At 46.8% G+C, this 22185-nt stretch overlaps 1 protein-coding gene across 13 annotated transcripts in view; it reads right to left on the bottom strand.

Moving 5' to 3' along the window:
* Nucleotides 1-22185, bottom strand: part of DENND2C (DENN domain containing 2C) — a 47544-nt gene that overhangs the window by 2307 nt on the left and 23052 nt on the right. For 8 of the 13 annotated variants that reach the window (XM_073320193.1, XM_073320187.1, XM_073320190.1 and 5 more), the window contains 16 exons: nucleotides 20410-20558; nucleotides 19879-19991; nucleotides 18676-18837; nucleotides 15445-15541; nucleotides 14619-14663; nucleotides 13031-13218; nucleotides 8405-8514; nucleotides 7684-7753; nucleotides 7142-7219; nucleotides 6084-6224; nucleotides 5514-5662; nucleotides 4736-4913; nucleotides 4076-4117; nucleotides 1692-1797; nucleotides 783-1022; nucleotides 213-299 (listed from right to left, as the gene is read on the bottom strand). In XM_073320193.1, the coding sequence (XP_073176294.1) occupies nucleotides 213-299; nucleotides 783-1022; nucleotides 1692-1797; nucleotides 4076-4117; nucleotides 4736-4913; nucleotides 5514-5662; nucleotides 6084-6224; nucleotides 7142-7219; nucleotides 7684-7753; nucleotides 8405-8514; nucleotides 13031-13218; nucleotides 14619-14663; nucleotides 15445-15541; nucleotides 18676-18837; nucleotides 19879-19991; nucleotides 20410-20558 (1955 nt within the window). Of the gene's footprint in view, nucleotides 1-212; nucleotides 300-782; nucleotides 1023-1691; nucleotides 1798-2215; nucleotides 2243-3657; nucleotides 4118-4735; nucleotides 4914-5513; nucleotides 5663-6083; nucleotides 6225-7141; nucleotides 7220-7683; nucleotides 7754-8404; nucleotides 8515-13030; nucleotides 13219-14618; nucleotides 14664-15444; nucleotides 15542-18675; nucleotides 18838-19878; nucleotides 19992-20409; nucleotides 20559-22185 lie in introns of those variants that run through there. The other 5 variants (XM_073320196.1, XM_073320195.1, XR_012155838.1 and 2 more) reach the window with 5 other exon arrangements.

Here is a 22185-nt window from a genome sequence, read left to right as displayed (position 1 = left end):
TACCAAGTGTCACTGGCAGGGGATAGATTTGTAAAGAAATGAGTTGCAGCTCATTTTGAGTATTCTGGGGAATTTGCAGCACCTGAGAAAAGTAAAAGACTATGCAAGGTAGAAAATGTGCTCCCCTTTTGGCCACATTCTACCTGCTCAGTGGACACCTTTATATGCAGGCTCAACAACTGACCTGGCCAACAACAAAACCAAACATTTACCCAGACTGCGAAGAATTTTGTTCATCCCGCTTGGTTCAGTCTCTGGAATGGTCTCCAAATACTCCAAGGCACGGACCTCAAACAGGCCTAGGGAAGAAAAATATCATTTAGCCACTTGAGCTGCAATGTGCAAAGAAATGGAACAAGCTACACCATTGATAACAAAAAGCATAATCTAATGGAGCCCCATCTTGCAGGAACAAACTCCTGCTAAAGTAATGTACTTAGGCCCAAAAAGGAGATTCTGCTTTCCATTTGAGAAATATGTTGGCTTAGTAGAGATCATTTCTGTTTGAAAATGAGAAGGGTTAAAAGCTATCAGCACCTTTCAGAGCCCAGTAGCTCCTGCATTACACGGCCAAAGTGCTAAGAGGGCAGATGGCAAGCACAGAGCTTGGATACTTACTATGATTAGGATCCCTCAGTCTCTTCTGAACCAGCTTCTAAGGATTTTAAATCATACAGGAGTATCCTTTCAGGGTCACACTGATATATACATTTCTCATTTTATACAAAAGTGACTTGTGCACCAGAACATTAAGAGGAAGCAGCGGGAATTGCAGGTCTCACCTTTGACCCCACTCTTACGGAGTTCCCGATCCTGTATGAATCCTGCAAACATCTGTGTTTCCATGAACAGGTCCAGGAAATGGCGCACATTGCGGGAGGTGTGGGACTTTCGGAATGGGTCTCGCTGGAACACCCGCTCTCCTTTCTCTGTGACGTTCATGTGCAAGGAGTAATGTCCCACAATCTCCACAAAGAACTGTACAAAGGCCTCAGAGACCAGGGAGTTCAGAGTTACATCACCTACCAGAAGGACACAAAAGTCATTATTTCACACTGCAGTAGTCTCCTGGGAGAATATCTCCTTCACTCTTCCTAAAAGCCCACCAGAGTAACAGCCATCCTTCTGGCTCAATAGGGCTAGAAGGGTCACCACCATTATAATGGGTGGTAACATATAGGAATTGCACCAGACACACAAATTGGTATCAGAACTTAATTTGAGTGATTACTTAGTACAGACCTGCTGATGAACTTGCCTGGAATGATTCACTGCTTTGTAAAGCACTTTTGAGATAAGCGAGTTTAAAAGCTACTGTATAAAACTCTGATTCTGCACATAATGTGTCAGACTACACTCTGAAGTACAGCAACTCTCTCATTTGTGTTTAATGAAGAGGACCTATTGACGTGCCTTGAGTAAAAAGGGTTACACAAACCCAAAACTACCACCAAGAGAACAAGCGCTGTCTCACATGGATCAGGCAAATCTAGGGCACTGCATTTCTCATTCTGCCTTTTTATAATACACCCAAATGGAAAAGCTTCTCTCAGTGAGATCACATGGAAATAACTTGTTAGCATGTGGCCCCAGCCACTTTCCAACATTTATCTCTAATTTGCATGTTCTCTCATCTAGGCCAGAGCAATCTCTCAGGCTTCCATATAGTGCAAACACTTTGGTACAATCACCTTGTGTGTAAATCTGCTCCTGAGACAAAATTTCATTTCGTTCCTCCAAAATCTGTCCAAGCGCGGCCTGGAGTTTATGAGGTAGGATCTCATCCTCGTCTGATACCTAAACAAAGAGAGATGGCTCTTATGGCACATGAATTACATCTCACATCATCAATACACAGACTTGCCCATGTCGAACAGAGAAAGGGATTCTGGTGATATGCTAGTTTAAGTGATCATATCTGAGTTACTCTATGGAATGGTGTCCACATGCACTGACAGCATAGAATGTGCCCCTTGTGGCCACAAAAATGAAAACATGACAAGCAAATATAAACATTTAAACCAGATACTTAAAGCAGCTAAATTCAAATTCCCATATTACAAATACTCTATACAAAACAAGACTTTCACGTCTGACACACCCAGTATGCAGACCAAACTCTGAACATGTCCATGATAAAACACCAAACAAAATTTATTGTGGAGAAAGAGCAAATTACAACGTCAGTCTTGGTGAGGCACTAATCCTTTAATACCTGTGTCTATCAGACTCCATGTGCTGGCTGCAATGCAAAGTAGAACAGTGAGTCAAAGAGAATTCTCAATTGGGAAAAAAGGCAATAAGATCATATCAGTACCACAACGGAAATGGAACTGTTTCAGCAAGGACATTTATAGTCTCTGTAGGACTTTATAAGACTAAGCCAAAGAAAAAATGTCCAATATTGTCCTGTGAACCAAGTATGATGGAGATCAGGAAAGTCATTTAAACCTCTCTGCCTCAGTTTCCCCTTCTGTTGGGGATAATACAGAGTTGCCTCCCAGGGTGTCAAAATGCTTAGCTAAATTAGTATGGCACTAAAGTGTGAAGTACTAGTGAAGTGATATTATTTGAAAAAGAACTATAATTAAGTAGAATATTAAATCATCCAGCATTCTAAAATTAACAAAACAGCTCAGAGAATTCACTATGACCACTAGCCCCAAACATAAGGCTTTATTTCTACTTAGGGAATTGTTACACACACACTAAACAATACTCTAAAATGTATATACAGCAACTCTCATTTGAGGATCTCAAAGCATTTTTCAAACAAGAGAGAATATTTGAGACTAGCATAAAATCCCAAGTGAACAGTGGTGTTTTTTCAAAAAAACCCAAATCTTGGAAACAAACTGATTAGACAATAAGAATAGAAACCTTGTGGAGAACAAATGCCCAGAATAGAAGGGAGGCCAAAACACAGGCAGGAAAATTGTGCTGTTGGGAAACAATTACACATCTAGGCCCTAAATGGAATAAAGCCCCTCAAAATGCAATTGGCAAAATTACTGACAAGGCTTTTTAATGACTTTAAAGTGTAATGCTAAACTATGAGAAAAAGGTCCCCTAAAAACTCATGTTTGGAAAAGATAAGGATATGTTGATATTAAGATCATATTGTTCCCCATAACTTTCCTACTCAAGTAAAAAATAAAGGTTATGTTAATGAATAATTTAGGATTCATATATACTTAATTGTAAAATTAAACTATGAAGAAAATTGCTGAATGATAGAAAATAAAGGGTTACACTTTGTTAGTTTAATGTTGATGTACTGTTAATGATTTATAACAGAATGGAAAACAAAACAAATTATGAAAGTTTGGGTAAATGTGTAACTGGCTATATATAAAGTTAAATAGTGTTGATTGAAGGAAAGCTAATGAAAATGTAATGTGTAAAGATATAAGAAACCAAGTGAACGAAGGCTCAAACTGGAGAACACCAGTCCAGAAATTGAGATGACCATCATGAAGTGTAGAAGAGCTTCCTGGTACCCTGGAACTCAGTAGCTGGACTCCTGCCTGTTCCGTCTTTTCTGTTGACTATCTGTTTTTTATACATACATGTGATCAAAAATTAGAACTGACAGTATTCTGTTTGAAAATGTATAAAGGGAAAAACTGATTAAGCCTAAATTGGGTGGACTCATACCTCTGTTTCCAACCATCTTATTCCACATCAGAATCTCAGCTGCCTTACCTTGAACAAGAAGACCAGAGTGAGGTCAAAGCAACACAGAAGCCTAGTTTTCTTCCTCCACATAGAGGAAGCACTTACAGATATCTGGGCCAGCCTTAAGCTTAAGCCAAGTAAGTAGTACCTTGATTCTTGAGGGTTATGTATCCCATGCAAACTCTGGAACTTGCAGGCCAGTACCATCTCCCTCTAACAGAGGATCAGAAGAAAGGCACCACTTTGTCCTGTCCTTGGAGCCCTGCAGATCTAGGTCTGTTTGGCCTGGTACTTGGTTGGGTTTCTTGCACATATTTATCCTGTGATGCCCTATGGAGTGACCCTTTGCCCTACATGCTGGGCAGCCATCGGTCATTGGAAAGGTTATTTTACTCACCTGTTGCAGAAAGTTGTCAGCACAAAGATCAACAATCAGTACCTGGGGAAAGAGGAGCAGACATTAACCATTATTATGCCTAGCTCAACTATGCAGCTATAGAGAGAAAAGCACCAGTCACAGCACCACGCAAGCCACACATTTTACACAAATGTATCCAGTCTTTCAAAACAGTGAAAATTATGGAATTTAGGGCATGGCTACACTGGAAACTTCAAAGTGCTGTCACGGGACCGCTCCCGCAGCAGCGCTTTGAAGTGTGAGCATGGTCACGCATGAGCACTGGGAGAGAGCTCTCCCAGCACTCCTGGTAATCCACCTCCACGATGGGATTAGCTCCCAGCGCTTGGAGCCTGTCTACACTAGCGCTTTAAAGTGCTCAGACTTGCTGCACTCAGGGGGGTGATTTTTCACACCCCTGAGCCAGCAAGTTTGAGCGCTATAAAATGTAAGTGTAGACAAGCCCTTAGAAAATAAAAGCCTGCAGAACATCAATTAGTGGCTGGCAAGTCACCTACAGATTCTGTGTGCACCATATTAAGGGAGAATTTAGTATGTTCGCAAAATAAAACAAGCCACAGAATTCCTCCCACATGGTTGGCAGGCCAGCAGCATCTGAACTACCCCTTGCATTTCCTCTGTAACATCCCCAAGTCTCACCTCTTCTATGGGCAGGTCCTGGAGCTGCGGCAAGGAGCAAGAAAGAATGCCAATAAGGAATGGGGTTGGCGAGCAGACAATATCTATCATGGATGCTGGTAGAACAGGAATGTAGGTGTGTTGCCAGGTGAAAGGGTAAAGTGTTGCTACCACAGCATGGCCACATTTAGACAAGGTGCTAGAGGGAGAGAAAAAACACAATAAATTGTCAGCACATTAAATAGTGAGATCCCAGCTACAGAGTTAAGTGACAAGTGCCCAGTACTCAGGGAAAATGTAATTCACACACACCAGGACTGAGAAGGAGCCCACGGTCTCCATTTATATAGTCACTTATTCACATCCTGCTCTTCAAAGGGAGCTGGGGAACAGAAGCAGCATACACAGCTGTCAGATAAAGTCTATCTTGCTAGGTCACATACTAAATGCTCCCTTGTCTCCTTTTGAAGTGCACCATTTAGACTCAACTTCTGATCCAGCTTTTAACAGATCTGCAGTTAAAACTCAGGTTAAATTTTCATGTGCAGAATGAAAACAGTCTTGACTGACTGTCCATATGCATGGGGCCCAGGGCAGCCTGAAGATCCTACATCCAGATGCCTAGAGCCTTGGGCAACTTGTGCACTATTAAGCTCTTAGCACACACAGGGCCCCAAGCAGCTCTTAAAAGGCAACTGTTTGAAAGAAATAAAACATTAATTTGTTCAGGAAAAAAGGCACAGAAGCAGAAGGAAACATGAAACTTCTTAAAGCAAGATGTGTTTGACTCATTTCTCACCTCAGATTGTCCGCAACAAAGATCACCCTCCTTTCCAGCAGGAGAGAGGCACACACCCGGATCAGATGGCAGACACTAAGGCACTTAAACAAGCGCTCGAAATCCACATGTTCCAGCCGGGAATCCAACGGACGGCAGAGTTCAATGACCTGAAAGCAGAGCAGAGATGCAAGGAGTCAGAGATGCACAGTGAGACTGCAATGCAGAGACAGACCTGGGGATTTGGAAATGTGTCTGAAAACGAAACAATGGATGCTCTACAAAAAGTGGGATGCAAAGGCTCACGAGTATCATATGCGCTGTCTCACTCTTGGAGAGTGGCGCAAGGTTCTGAACTCACCCCTTCTCTATAAGTCTCAAGATTCATTTCTATTGTAGTTTACATTCTTGGCAGCAAAGTTGTCTCCAGTGACTTGTGTGGAGACTTTAGGAAACAATCCTCACTCTGAGAAATCTACAGCCAGCACTGCACAACAGCAAACTGGTCAAGCACCACTATACCAGCCACACACAGTCACCTTATATAGACAGCAACCCACATCCGCAGCCAAGTCCTGATTTCACAGTTACCTCATTTCCTGCTCCTGGCAGGAAGCTCTTCACAGTGATTGTGCGTCCGGGGGCAGGGAAAGGGGCCTCCATGACACTGCGCATGAACGGGTGCACCAAGGCTGGGGACATCTCTCGCCTCTTCTCAACCTCATCCAGAATCTGCAAGAAAAGTCTCCGGTTGTTGTATTGTCATTGCAGCACAAGACAGAACTAGGGGTGAAATATCTCTAGATGTGTGACCACAAACTGCAGCTCCAATAATCAGGGCTCTAATCCAGATTTAGACCTTGACTTTCACCTTGGGGAGGGCTCCTGCACAGATGCGTCACATAGGGACATCAAAACGCAAGCAGAGAGTGGGCAACGTTAAAAAAATCAGCTGGTGATACCATTAACAGAAGCAAGGAACTGGCTCTGGGGGCCCCAGCATGGTCAATAAATCTCATTACATTGCTGAGAATTCCCATCATAGGTGGGACATGCCCACTTCAGGAATAAAACTGCTGTTGGAATTTAATGGGCTGATTTCCAGCAGTGTCAAATACTGACTTCACTGACTCCCACTGACTTCAGTTTTGAGACATCCCTTTTACACCCCTTCAGAATCTCCTCAGAATATCGGATTCCTCCCAGACAGGCATATAGTGGTCACAGATATTTAGTTACAGAGCTGTGAAACCAATCAGAATAGAATCACTGACATGGAGGCTAACTGGTATTTGCACACCCCATGGGCATGTAAGTAGGAATGAAGAGATGACATGAAGAGAGGAGACACAAAGGCTTCACATCAGGAACCCTCTCCCAAGTGTGAAGTGGATTTGGCTGTGGAATGGTCTCCCAAGTGCTGGAGTCATTTAAACTGGGCTAGACAAAGCACTTGGGTAACATGCAGCAGGGAACCAACCTGCCCAGGGTCAAGGTTACTATTGTCAGATGCGGCAATGCTATTAGAGGCTGCACTGCAGCAACTCAGCTGTTTCCTGGAGCTCTCCAACAGTCAGAAAAGCATGCTGAGAGGCACAGGCCGGACTGATGCGGCAGGTTGTAGCACGTGGGGTAGGCTTCTCACTCACCTTGGAGAAGAGGTTGAAGCAGCCCAGGCGGCTCACCATGCAGTACACCTCTGGGAGCCGCTTCCCTTTCCCTTCTGGCTACAAGGCAAGGGGAACGCAGAGAGTTACACCTGGAGCAGAGCAAGGGAAGCAAGGCAACAAATGCTCATGCCAGCCTTGAAGGATATTGAAGCCTCCCAACGTATTCAGCCCATGTGACTGAATTCCACACTGAGTGCTTTCCACTACAAATCCCTCTGCACTCAGTTAGAAACTCAAGGGGAGTAATGAGTCCCAAAAACTGGCTCTTGCACACACCACCCCCATTCATTCTAGGCATTGTGTGCCATGGGGTACGGACAACACCACGCACCTTCCCTCTGCACTGCTGCTCTACTCTGTCTGAGAGGGCTGGTAACCCCAGAACCCACATTAAGAGCAATGCGGCTCATACCTAGCCAACAAGCTGCTGCTGATCCAGGTCCTAGCTGGACTGCAAAACCCTCCACCCCCATCAGTGTGGACCCTCTCTATGGCAGCATGTCTCACAAACAGCTGCTTACCAAGAGCTTCTTGCAGTAACCGAACCAGCGGCTGCCATCCTCGCCTGTCAGCACGAAGGAAAAGGTTTCACTGAGGAACCCAAGAACAGAAAGAGTCAGACTCACCATGCAATTCACTGACTGTGGAGGAGGGGGACTCGCAGGGGAGCAGGTCAATCGGGGGCTGAAGTAATGTGGAGTAAGTGCAACACCCCACATCCCATCTGCAGCCCTTTGATCTCAATGTGGGAGACCTAGAAGCTGCTCCCTGGCTTCGGACTCCTTCCCTCCCACACATAGGGGGCCAGGATGCCTGTAAGCTGCAGAAGATTCCTCATCAGGATGCTATCTCCAAGCTCCTCCACTCTGCCAAGCACCAAAAGCAGCAGCCACTGCAGGCAGGAACTAACCTCAGGACAGTGCTGCAGACTCTACATAAGGTAGAGGCTCTGCTGGGAATAGCAGGAATGGGGATGAGTGGAGAGATGGCCCTGCATGGGGTGGCGGGGACCACCCCTGCACCTTATCCTCCCCTAACTCTCTCGATTTTGGGATCAAAACCTCCAGTGAGTTCCCCTTCCCTTGGCTTATCTCTTCAGTTTCATCTTGATTAAGCTACAGCCACCTAGGCTTTGCCGAGGGGCTGGTAGATTCCTATGCACCCAGCACCGGCATCACGTCTTTCTCGATTACTTCATTGGGAACTCAGAAACCAGTATCTAATCACAACACAAGCTTTTACCTTTTGAGCTCTGATGTTGGAAGCCAGGCTTTGGGATCTGGAAAGCAGAACCTGGGGATGACCTTTAGCCTCTCCTCGGTATCCTTTGACTGCCTGAAAGGATGCTCGGGCTGGGAAAGGTAACACATGCCTGTTATACAGGGCAACTCTCCCAGGATCTCAGAACAATGGTGGCAGCATTCACTGTAATAGGTATAGTCTCCACCCTGCAGCAGGGGCTTGTGTGCATCAACCCCAAAAGCCTGATGTAGGGACTGCAGGAGAATATACTCTGGCTACACCAAATTCCCAGCTTCCTCTCATATTGCTCCATGCAACTCAAAGCACAGAGCCCCAGTGCAGCCTTGACAACAGATTCAGCCCAGGTCTCTTACAGGTCTGGTACGTACTTATTTATCATTAGACCGTTTTGATGCTCAGCTCCACAAAGAGAAAAGCTAATTCCTGGTCCCATGTTTCCAACCGAACAACAGACTTTTTTGCTACATCCTGTGCCTACTAGGTTTAGCTGAGGATATAGTTTAGTGGCATTTCCCAGCTTATAATAGAATAAAGCTGGGAGAGCTCCCCCGGTGATCACTGCAGGGTGAGACTGTCCCACTCAGTCCTCTTGAGAGGAGATGCCATGATACTAATAGAACAGAAATATCTTCTCAAGGTTACGCTTGTATGTCTAATAGGCGGGGATCCCAGCTTGCACAGTAAGGAGAGTATATCCCTCCTATGGTCTGTTACAAAGGGAGGGAAGGGAGAAAGGTTTCGTGCATCATTAAGAGATAAGAAGGGCACAAATTCTTTGACATCAGGTACTGCAGTTACCTCCACTCAGCCCGAGTCAAAGTCCTTCAGAGAGAACAGGAGCACTTCCACCTTCAGAACTGCTCAGGAAGGACAGAGTGGGGGTCATTTAGCGCTTCCCTGTGGGACCACTGACTCAGCTGCATTTGGAGTAAGGGATTCAACCACTTATGGGAAACAGCAGAGAAAAAGATCATATGGTCTTTTCCAAGGAACGCAAGTCATATTTGGGAGTCACACTTTCAATCACTACACAGTCCAATGGGAACCTCAACATCACTTCAAGTGTTACAAGATGAGACAGGTTAGAAAGGTAACATGGATGGTCTCCAAAGGATGCCCGTTGCACAGGAGTTTTTCTGGCCCTAGACATCAGAAGAGGGGGACAGGCAGATTACTTGGGAGCAATGCTATTTTTAGAGTCAAGACTAATCTGTAATCACAGCACCCAAGGTATAATCAGTGCTCCCTAATTACTGGTATGATATTTCCTCATGAATCCCAGCATGAAAGATCCTCCTGTGTAAATCTGGTTGCATTCAACAAAATATTCTAAATCAGGCAAAGAGTAAACAGACATTGAGAAAATCTTTAGTTTTGTCAGTATCATCATAAAACCAGGCCAACAGCCATGTGGTGCAGACTGGAACTGATCCACTGAACAGATGCAGTAGGGAAGGAAGATGCTCTGTCCCCACCTCCCCAGTCTCTGATGGTCACAGGGAAGAAGAACTCAGTCAAACCAAATTTTCACTGCCTTTCAATATTGGGAGTATATCACCTCCGCTCAGTTTCACCCTGTTGAATTGAGACTGCTCTCAGGGGCTGGCAGTGTTCCTTTCTGTGTTTTGTGAGTCACCGAGTATGTTTAATCACAATCCTCTCAACTGCATGTCAAACACTTATTGCTCTGGATACAGCAGATTCCCTTGCAGCCCCACTTGCCCTCCCATAATGGTGAAATGACTGCACCTCCTACAGAAAGGGCATGCTAATTCCCAACAATAACTTTTTTCTTTTTGCAAGAACCCAGGAGACTTCTTTTCTGGAAACTCTGAAAATCCACAGTATCTTGTGGTGCGCTGCTGAGACCCACAGGAGAGGAGAGGAAATGCAGCTGGATAGCCAAAGCTGGACTGACCTCATCTTGGCTGCTGTTGATACACAGACAAGGAGGGATGTGTTGACTCATGCCGCATTGGAAACAGTGACTAGATTCCATGGGGTTTCATTCTTTTTTTCCCCCAAATATCAAGGAAAGCCACATAAAGCAAACTGAACAAAACTGAGACCAACTGCCAACTACAGAGCCATAAACAAACTCATCAAGCACAGCAAGGCTTTAATTCTGCATGTTCAGACCCAAATGCATAGCAAAGGGCAGCCTCAGAGATTCCCCACACTAGCCCTGGTGTGACCAGAACTGCAAGGAGCAAGAAGAGTGATAAACAGGAGATGTATATGTAGTTTGCTCCACAGTCCTACACTGAACAGAGTCTTCAGATGTTATTGTCTGCCCAGGCTTTCAGAAGGTCCCTGTCACTGGTATCTGAGCACCTTCCACGAGAAGTAAAAACATAAATAATCTATTCCAGCCCAGCCAGCATGGGCTGAGAGGGGAGAGCAGTTCTCATTTCATAAAAGGGCTCAGCAGCAACATTTTCAGTTCCAATTACTTCAGAGGAAACCCAAACCCCTCCTGGGTTTGATTCTCTCTCAGCACTAAAACTGGAAGAGAAGAACATTACCATGTGCTTTCACTCCCTGCCAATCCCACCCACAATACCAGATCCTACGGATTATTGTCCCACTAACACTAGGTTCTTCGTGGGTTTCTGACACATCCAGAACACTGGATCAGTATCAGAGCACACTGTGGGAATGCGTCTCAAGCCCCATGTACCGTGAGGCAGAATACAGCCTACCAAAAACAAACCCAGCTGCATCCATGTTACAAAAGGAACTTGGTAAATTACTAAAAAGAAAAGGAGTACTTGTGGCACCTTAGAGACTAACCAATTTATTTGAGCATGAGCTTTCGTGAGCTACAGCTCACTTCATCGGATGCATACCGTGGAAACACACGGTATGCATCCGATGAAGTGAGCTGTAGCTCACGAAAGCTCATGCTCAAATAAATTGGTTAGTCTCTAAGGTGCCACAAGTACTCCTTTTCTTTTTGCGAATACAGACTAACACGGCTGTTACTCTGAAACTTGGTAAATTACTGTTTATAGTGCAGCAGACAGGCCCAAGTTAGCTGTTGCCTGGGTACTTTAGGGTAGAGCAGCTTTACCCCTTCTCAAGTAAAAGCCAGAACAGGTTTAATTACAGCTCCAAGTGACACACGGTCTAACTACATGCTGGACCCTGCTGTTCTCCCAGCTTTATCGCCACACTCAGAAGGGGGAAGGAATGGCTGCAAGCACATACAGGATTTAAAGCAACAAGGTTAACTGGAGTAAAACTGTCTCTTCGGACCAGCATTTAAATCAGTTTCTACCAGCACCCTTGAGGAGACCAGAGAGAGAAGAGAAAAAACTCCTCACCTTCTGAGTGGCTCCAGAGTACAAGGTTCAAGTACTGTAGGCTCAGTAAGAATCAAGGACTGGGTCGTGCCACTCCCTCTTTGTGCATAGCAAGAAAAATGTCACAGGAAAGGATGTTTTCTCCATGAAAATCTTGAAGCAATATGCATTTTAATATGGTCAAATGTCAAGTCATACCTCTGGAAACAAAGAAGGCAGGCCAGGCTTACAGGCTGGGGCCTCTCTCTTGGGAAGCAACACAGGCTGGCTGCACATTGTGAAAAGGACTTGGGGGTTATGGTGGATAATCAGCTGAACATGAGCTCTCAGTGCGACACCATGGCCAAAAGGGCTAATGTGATTCTTGGACGTAAAAAACCAGGAAAATCTTGCACAGAAATCTAGAGAGGTTATTTTACCTCTGTATTTGGCACTGGTGTGACCGCTGCTGGAATAGTGTGTCCCATTCTGGTGCCCACAGCTCAAGAAGGATGTTGATCAATTGGAGAAGGTTCGGAGAAGAGCCACAAAATGATTAAAAGATTGGAAAGTATACCTTATAATGAAAGCGTCAAGGAGCTCAATCTGCTTAGCTTAATGAGAGGTTATGAGACTTGTTCAGTCTGCAAGTATCTACCCGGGTAACAAATTCAATAATAGAGGGCTAACAGACAATGGCATAACAAGATCCAATGGCCTCAATTTGAAGACAAATTCAGATTTGAAATTAGGTGCAAAATTTTAACAATGAGAGTAATTAACCATTGGAACAATTTACCAAGGGTTGTGGTGGTGGATTCTCCATCTCTGGAATTTTTAAAATAAAATTGGATGTTTTTCTAAGAGATGTGCTATAGTTCAAACAGGAGTTAATTCAGGGAAGGCCTGGGGTCTGTGTTACACAGGAGGTCAGACCAGATTATCACAGTGGTCCCTTCTGGTCATATAAATAATGAAGAAATTCACCCTTTCCAGGAGAAGTGTATCTATCTACAGTCTAGTTAATATAGTGCCCCAAGCATCGCAGAGTCTTTACTGTGTTTTCCTCCTAACACCCCTGTGAGGTAGGTAAATGCTGTCACCAGTGAAATGAGACAGAGGATGAGTGACTTACTCAGAGAGTCTGTGGCAGAGCCAGAAGTTGAACCCAGCCGGTTAGAACCCTAGCTACTGGACATCCTGGCTCTGCTCATCTGCACAGAGCCAGGGAGGAGGGAAATGCTGGGAGGGAAAAATAATTCAACAGATAAAGTGAAGCTGATGGGACTGGTACAGATCGAGGCATCTGCGTGGCACCCACCTTGCTGGGGAACTGCTGTATGACTTGCGGGGTGTACGTCGTCTCTGATGGCTTCTTCTGCAGGGACACCACCACAAAGAGCTCAAAGAGCTGCTGCTCTTGGAATTCAATCAGATCCCGCTCTAGGGTCTGATAGTGTGGGTTCCTCTTGGAAGTCGACTGTACTTGCAGCAGGCGCTTATGGTGACCTGAGAGATAAGGACCAATTCAGTGACAGGAGGCTGGGGCTGTAACCGTGATCATCGGAGACATTGAGCCTAGTGACTCCTTCCTAGAGCAGGATACTCCAGCTCAGCTCCCACAAGCACCAAGCACCCACAGAGAGACAGTAATGTCCCTAGCTGCTTTGCCTGGTAGATTTTATTAGCAGCCCAATACTTTCAATGCCTCTATAGGCTGATTCTTTGTCACAGCCCAGAGGCTCCCCCCTAACCTCCAGCAGCCCCGAGGAACTGTCTGAGTGCTAACAGGGCTGCTGCTGCTGAAGACAGTGAGAAGGGGCCTCGTTCTGTCAATGGGGCGCGCGCGCGTGCGTGTGTGTGTGTGTGTGCTCGCGCGCAGGTGCAATCTCCATAATGTTGCCACACTCCAGGCAATTACATCATAAGAGCGACAACTTCAGCAGCAAGGGAATTCAAAACAGAGGTAGAGTCCATCTCCACCCCATCCAGCCTGTCCCACGCAGCATCACAGACTCTCCCTACGCAACACATGGGAAACACTGACGTAGCCAGGGGGCTGCAAAGGGTCTGTGAGACATGCTCTGTGGGTTTGTACTATCCAGCCAGACTCACTCAGTGACTCATTTGCTCTATTTTAAGACAGCCTACTACCTCCACACCACCCCCCAACACAGAGGGATGGAGTTTTGCCATCAGCCCCAAATTATGGGCTTTTGTACCTCATCTACAGGAAGGAAACATTTAAAGTAATCCAACTGGTTCCTTTTCACTGGGTACTTCCAGCATGTAGCTATCACATTTACAGGCATGCTAGACAGATTCATCTGTAGTAAGTTCAGGGCTGCAGGCAAAGTTTTTACCATTTCATTTCCCAACCCTGCTAAGTGGAAGCTCAGATCCCTTCTGTGCCAACTAGAGCAGATTAGTCAGCACTGAACACCTAGATCTGAGCCTGTAGTTCTGGTTGTCCCTCCAGTGTTTACATCAAGCCAAGGAACCACACTATCTACTCCTCGCTGACTCCCTTCCAAACAAGGCATTTCACAGCATGGCAAACGTGAAAAGAGGGAAGGGGTACGGTACTCAGTTCTGAGCACCAGAGACAATCCACGGGGGTGAGTTACTCCAAGACACGCGTTTTACTTAGAGGAGGGAGTGACTGGCTGGTGAGTGGCACAGCCCAAGAGGCTGGGAAACCTGACATATGGGGCTCGACATGCAGACTCTGTCCCCCTCCAGATCCTTTCATCTCACTGTCACAAGAGGCTGGTTTGACACAAGAGTGGCAGCTTCCTCCATTAGCTACAGGAGGCACAAAAACCACAGGAGTGGCTAATCCCATATAGCCCTGCCAGCATTAATTATGACATGGCAACAGGACCAGCCCCGGTGACTCACTCACTCACTTTTCGGCAGATTCTCCGTCTCACTTTCATTCCCACTGGTTTCACCTGAAATAAGAAACAAGGCTTCCATAAAATCATAGTTGCAGTGGTAAGGTGGGTGACACCCATGGCTGCCGAAGGGGTCACATCCAAGACCTCCCTTAAGTCTACACCACGTAGGGCTGCTCATTAGCCACTTTGTTCATTACAGAAATCTCAGCAAAAGCAGCCCTTCGATAGTAATAATATAAATCCCAAAGAACATCAGAGATGAAGTCAGGTCCACCACTTCCAGGGAGATATAGACAGGCATGGAGATTCTGAGTAGGTATTTAAGCCCTCTAGGTGAGTTAGCAACACTTCAGGTTTGGATATAGTTTGTATTCTTTATTTAAAGTTGTTAGGAAACCAAAGAGGCTTTAGACCCCAAGTGTCCCTCCCCAAAGGGGCACCTGAAAGCACCATGAGAGAGCAACACGTGCCCTCCTCACAACAAATAGCTTTAACACCTCAGCATGGAGCTACCCCAGCACTGAAGACTCAGACACAGAAAGGGATCTTCTATATGTAACACTATCGAACTTGGATTAAAGAGACGTACAGGGCTTGATTTGCTGAGGTGCTGAACACCCAGCAACTCTCACCAGAGTCAGTGCAAGATGCAGAAGCTCAGTACCTCTGAAAATCAAACCGCTGTGGTAAAGTTCACTCATTCGCTGAGCACTAGCTGCAGTATGAAGCCCCCATTATGCTGACAGGACTGTGGTGTGTTGTAAATTAGACATGTCCGTTGTCATGTCAGATGTGTGCTATGTAATGAAGAGAACGGTGCTGGCAGTCTCCATACCTTTTGCTGGAGGAGCTTCTTTCCCTGTATAAGTGAGTAACTTCACCCTCTTCTTCCCACGTTTAGACTCAAAGATCTCCTGTATTTTTAACACAAGCTGGAATCCAAAGAGAAAGCAAACATTAATACAGGCCACATGCACACAAGAGGAGGGAGGTGGCAGTGACACAGCAAAGCACACAGAAGACCTTCAGCAGATGTAACCACATTCAGGAAAGGCTTTGCAGAACCCTTGCTAAAGAGTTATGGTCACAATGCTGTTAACACAACTCTCTGGATACTGGGCACTCTACAGGTCTAACAGGACTGAATAATTACAACAAGAGCCAGTTGGAGACATCATACAGAGCACCCTGGAGAAGGAAGGAAACAAGCAGCATTTGTGCTCTGGCAGCAGACTAGTTGCTGTATATTTGGCTTATCAAGCAGGCTGCACAGGCAGCAGGGCCTAGGATACAGGGAAGTCTGAGGCTATGAACAAGACAAACCACCCATAAAGGAACTAGCAGCAGCATCCTGTAGGATTTGCCTCCAGGAAGCCTTCTGCAAAGGATCCAGAACTCTGTGCAACTACAGGTACCCCAATCCTTTCTGAGCCCAGCCAGAGCTCCTCAACGTAGCTTGGCCTAGTTTCCTAGGATTGTACAGAATGCACTGACAATTTGAGACCCCAGTTATGTTTTCTAAAGCACTCTAGGACTCACCTCTACTTGCTGTGTGTGTAACACCACGACAGACGCGGGGCCTGCCCCAAGGCATTTCCTTAGCTGAACGGTTATAAAAAACGAGCATTTTCTATACTCTAGCATGCCCAGAGGGGACAGAATGCTGCGTCTGCCCCACAGGGGCCCGGGTGGGCCCAGTCTACAGGGAGAAGAAACCTGAACATTACCACTGCTGTATGTGGGCTAAGCAACAAAAGAGAGAAAGGCACCAGCATTCTAACATGCAGAGCAGAAGCAGCTAGATTTTTGTTGATCCAATTGTTTTTTAGGGCCTTTGCTAATACCAGACCCATAAGGATTTCTGGAAATGGGCACCCCTGGCGCTGAAGGTGTTAAAAGGCATCTCCACTGCCATCCTAAGGCACTGTGTGCCCCAAGACCCAGGCAGGACTGGAGGGAGCTCCTTGTTGCTTCATGTTGGAGCCTGCTGGCATTTCTGATTCAGGAGTAGGGCGATTTATTTTTTAAACACAGTGGGGAGGTCAAGTTCTCTCTTGCCCAGTGTTAAGAATCCATTCATGCTCCCAGCAAAGGTAGTACGGTGGGGCCCAGTTATTTCTGTCCCCACACACACTGCATAAAAATAAAGATCACCACCAACAGAACCTGTTCTCCAGCTCAAACCCTCATCCCCCATCTCCATGAACTAGGCTGAATTTCAAGCTTGCCTCGTTTTCTGATCTGCTTCTGGTTTTCTCGGGCAGTGACAGACATGTTCTGTTAATGCAGTGAGACTGCAGTGAGATGCCCTTCAGAGGAGCTGCTGTTTCACTTCGGAAGGCTTCCTTCCCTCTGTTACTCTCACCTAGAGGTTTTCTGTTATTACTCCTAATTTTGCAGATTTCAGTCACCAGTGAGGTTTTGGGAACACTTGAAGCAGCAAGTTTGCTTTTATTGCTCGAGAAAGAATTGGCTTTTTTGGACTGAAATTCTTTTCTTGCCTGTTCTGAGCCTCTCTCGCAATCCCGGCTGAATCCTTTGAGTGCCGGGAGAATAATGTAGGCTTCCTGCATGTAAATTGCTCCCAGATTTTTGGAACAGGTTTGGGTTTTTGGGAACTATTCCCCTCCCTCTTAACCCCAGAAAAAGGTTACTTGCTATCATGGCATTTTCATAGTTTTTGACACCATGCTCCCTGCTGCCAGGCAGGGTGTTTATAATAATCTTTGTATGCACAAAAAGGGGTATTACTACTTAACATTTCTACAGATTTCGCAGGCAGCTCACTCCACTTCACAGTCCCCTGCCAAGTAGGTAAATATACCAATTTACAGAAGAACTAACTGATGCCTAAGACTTTCCCAGAGCCACACAGCAGGGTTTTCTCAGCTAGAATTAGAACTCAGGAGTCCCATGCTCAAACCACTAACCAATGGTAACTCACCACAGTAGCTACGATATTCCCTCCATCCAATGTGCTATGTTTTGTTATTGTAGCATTGCTCAGGAGAGCTGGATATGGAGTTGGGTTTAGGGTTTTTTAATTAATACAAACTTTTAGAAATATTCCAAGCAGATACAGGCAGGAATTGTAGCAAAGTTTGACTTCTCCAACATGACAGTGGACTTAAATCCCTTTTGTGCTTCCGCCCTCAGAGGTGTGTGTCCCTTACTCACGCAGAAGGGAGCGGCAGGGAGAACGATACCCAAGTGTTATGAAACAGGCTCATTTCTAATGAGCTGTTCAGCAGCTTTTAACATGGAACAGCTGCCAAGGTGCTTTTATTAACATTAGATGAGGAAAATAGACAAACCGTCTAAATAACTGAGCAACAAGCCCCCACAAGAAAGCCAGAGTCGCTCCAGGCCTTGCCAACCAAACAGTAAGTGCTTACACCGAAAGAGCTAATCGACAGATAGTTTAATGGAACGGACGTGAGTCACGCTCACTTGTAGAGAAACTCCCCATGGGTATTCTCTGGCTCCCGACCACTACACTTGTTTGTCCATACACTAAGTTCCTCAAAGCCGGGACTGTCCTCCCTGCATGCCTGGAAAGTGCTCAGCACACAGCGGGTGCTACCACAGGTAAGTAGTAGATCTAATGCCACAAAACACTCAGCACATGCCTATCCTGTAAAGCAATCCCCCAGTCAAACCCCAGTGCTCCCTGGGACCCAAGGCTGGGAGGAAGTCACTCCCCCCACCCCCCGGCTCTGCACTGACATGCCAATGCACCAGTTCATCCACGTGGGAGGGCAGCTATCGTGGGGTTTGCAGACTCATGCTGTCAGGATGGTTATCAAACCAGACTGGGAGTCAGAACTCCTGGGTTCTATTCCCCCCTCTACCACCTGCGAGAGCCTAATGTGATCCTAGGCAAGCCACGTCCCCTCCCAGTGTCTCCACTGCCCACCTGGAGAGCAGAGATAAGCTCTGATCTGCGGGCCGAGGGGCTCCAGGACCATTGCAAAGCGTTAAGGTGCTAGAGAAGGTGGAGTGTTAGTGTCACAAATGCCACACAAGAAGCAGGGATTCACACAGGAGCAGAACGTGCAAGTCTCACCTGGGGAAGGTTCTTCCTTTTCCTACCAGCAGCGTCCCCTGCTCGGAACAGCTTCCACTCTGTCAGCGTGACGGGCAGGGTCGTGTCCTTCCCACGCAGGCATGCCTGGGCAGCTTTCAACTCCAGTGTCTTACGATGGAGGAAGGCAGGCTTGGGAGGGAGCTGGGAATGGACAGGATAAGACACTCAAGGTGTGAAGGAAGCTTTGGAGTTAAACATCTTGTTGGCCAGGTTACAAAGGGGCTCAGCAGGGTGCTCCACTCAGCTCCTGGGAAGCAGCCCCAGAGGGTGTCACAAGCAATCCCCTCTGGCATACGAACGCATATCGCAGCAGCTCCTGAGCCCCTTCCAGCTGCAAAGAGGGCACAGGACCTGGAGGTTAGTGAGTATTTCAGCAGGGAAGGAACCTGGAGACTCCCACTCAGAAGGGACCCAGAGGCCTAAAGAGGAGGAGAGAGCCTACGCTGCCTGTCACGGGCAAGGTGAAGTTGTTAAAGGGACAGTCCTGCCCTGCCCCGCAGGCCTTATTAATGTCTAAAGTCCTCTGAGGATGGGAAGTGCCCAGCATTAATATGCAGCTTGTAGGGAAAATGAGATCCCTAACTCGCACAGCATCTCAGCTCCCACCACTCTGTTCCTACCACACACACTCAGGGCTGACCTGGCATTTAATTCACAAACAGCTCGAGCTGCCCAGACCTGAACGTGGGACGCAGCGTGCGACAACGACTCAGCAGGGACACGCATTATTCATGCTGGAAACAGGAAGCCCTGTGGATCCCTCTGCCTGTGACCTAGGCGTCACGGCTGTTTATTGCTGATGTACATAATTTTCAACAAAACCAGGGGCGACTGAAGACACATGAAAGATGCAACTCCAGGTGCATGGAGAAGAGGGGCACGTGAGGGGGAAGCTCATTTTCCTTCACGAGGCCTGGCAGCTGCCCACCTCACCTCATAGCCAGGCACTTCTGCCCAAGGAATATTTTATTTTTCCATGCACTAAATATCCCTTACGCACCAGGTGAGAGTGTCCAGCCCTGGATATTGACAGCCACCTGACAGTAGAGCATAATTCAAGTTTTGTAGCTGAGCTCCCCGAGACAGCTGCTTTTCAGATCCCAGCCCTGGGCCCTCTGGAGTCAGGACAAGCTAGGTGTGCCCCGTGGATTTGAACACAGCCAGCTTGTGACTCACTCTCACCTTGGGAGGCTTGAAGGCATTCTTTGGGGGTGGTAACTTCCAGGCTGATGGGACCCTCCACAATGGTAAAGGCAACACTTTGATATCTTCATACAGATTCTCCTTAGCAGGATCTGGAGAGAACAGGTAAGGGACTAATGAAGCATGGGGAGCGGGCGGGGGGATGCTGCAAGATGGCCACGGGGCTCCCAAAGTCCTTCCATCTCCAGTATCAGTGGGTGTGGGGATCCTGCATAGGGACCCCACTAAATCCCAGCTACCTGCTGCTGCAGTACCACAGCCATCAGCACCTCCAGACAGCAGCCAATTCTTTCCACAAGTGTTTATATAAAGCACCCCATGGCATCTACAGGAAAGCTGAATCCAGCCCAGCTCAGTCCTATTCCAGGTGCCATTAAAGAAAGCCTGCCAGTGGTTAGCCCTGCTTCCATCCCACCCAGCAATCAGACACGGGGAAATCCAAACACTTCCCGACCTGAACAGGCCCCTCCCTGCCCCTGCTAACATCCCCGTCAGAGCACAGACACGTACAGATAATGTCCTCGTAGATGTTGTCTTCTGACTGTGTGTAGTAGAGTCTAGATCCCGAGCTGCTATTCAGCTCCTCATGGAGCTTCTGGGAGCTGGTGGCTGCCATCCGACTGCGGAAGCCCTGGATGTCTTCAAACTCAAAGGATTTCCTGAAAGCAGACCGGCACGTTTTCTAGTAGTTTCTTCTCAAGAGGGATGTAAATCACAGATGTCAGGAGCAAGCGAGGCCCTGCCCGCTGAACTCACCAGCACCACCTCCCCAGGCCGGCTTAGGAACTGGCCAGGCCCCCAATGCCAGGCCAGTGATTTACTGGTTTCCAGCCAATCCAATCATGTTTGTTTCCCCTGAAGATCTTGTAGGCCCGATAAATGGGAAGGGTGGTTTTGGACTATCTGGGCCAAGGAACTGCACTCCCAGCTGGTACCTGCCCAGAGACTCAAGTGCTGAAGCCCTGTCCAGGTAGCGCAGCCAAGGGCAGGAACCCGGAGTGCTGCTGTCTGGACGAAGGAATCCTGCACTGCCCCCTTCCTACATCCCTGGTGGTGCAATCCCCAGCACTCTGACTTGGGGGGCAGGGCAGGGGGCTGCAACTGACATTGGAGGTCCTGGTTAAAGACACAGGGACTGGTACAGTACACAGAGTCTGACCCAGAGGACTGTCTTTCCTGGAAGATGCCTAGTCATTCTGCAGACTAATTCCGACACTTGGCTTCCTTTGGGGGGTTTAGCTCTGACAAACAACATATCTGCATCCTGGCAGGCACAAGTGGGCAGAATTCCGTTTTTATTTTTAGTAGTTTTGACACCTTTATTTTAAGCTTTTTTCTAGATCTGTATCAATTTAAATTTTCATAGTTGTGGGAAATTATGGGGGGGCCAGATAATTACTTAATGACAGCAGGCACTGAGATTCAGAAAGTTAAAGCATTATAATTTTAAAACAAATTGTCAATATCAGATGTCAAAATATACCAAGCAAACATCCTGAAATCAAACTAACAAATTCTCAAGCAGCACTTCCCTACTTTGCTTATCTGTACATTTTGTTATTATTGATGTTCATACTCTTTTGGTAGCTTGTGTGTGACCAGTGATATGAATATTTATTGACATTTACTGATATCAATCTAATTCTGCCAAGCCTAAGGATGAATAGTAAGGGGCTTTGTTCCAAAGCCAGTCTGGGTCAGTCATCAAAGCATTAAGGGAGAGACAGGCCACTAAAAACCCAGAGTATTTGCAACACATTTAATACTATGGAAAGCATTGGAGGATCCAAGAGCCCCATCTCCGTGCCCCTCCACAGGATGCTTATCTGCTTACCCAGAGATGGCTACACCTCACCATCTCCTACGTCTGTAGAACTAGCAGAGGGCTAACACAAATTATATGTTAAGTTACTTGTCTAACTCTGAGACCCGCATCCAAGTGGGCAGCCCAGCCCAGCCTGCTGCCACGGTGGTTATCTGAGAGTAATGGCCCCAAACTCCAGGCAACTAAAAGATCAACCATCTGGAGTCATGTCGGACTCACAGAGCAACAGTGCTCCTCACTGGAGGAGAGAATTAGCCCATGATCCATGGGAAATATCCCAAAGCGCAGGGCAGGCAGCAGCACCCGGCTTTGCTGAGGTCTGGACACCACAGCTAAGTCAGCTTTCAGGGTTCTGGGATGAGGTTTGTTTGGGGCAGTACTAGGGACCAGGCAGTCTGTGCACAGGAGTCATGCACTGCTCAGGGTGGGGAGGGGGTATTTTAGCCAGGACATACCCCTCT

This window comes from Lepidochelys kempii, chromosome 21, assembly GCF_965140265.1.
Source record: "Lepidochelys kempii isolate rLepKem1 chromosome 21, rLepKem1.hap2, whole genome shotgun sequence".
Taxonomy (NCBI): domain Eukaryota; kingdom Metazoa; phylum Chordata; order Testudines; family Cheloniidae; genus Lepidochelys; species Lepidochelys kempii.
Note: the sequence above shows the minus strand (reverse complement) of the source record. Positions and strands in the feature narration are given on the sequence as shown.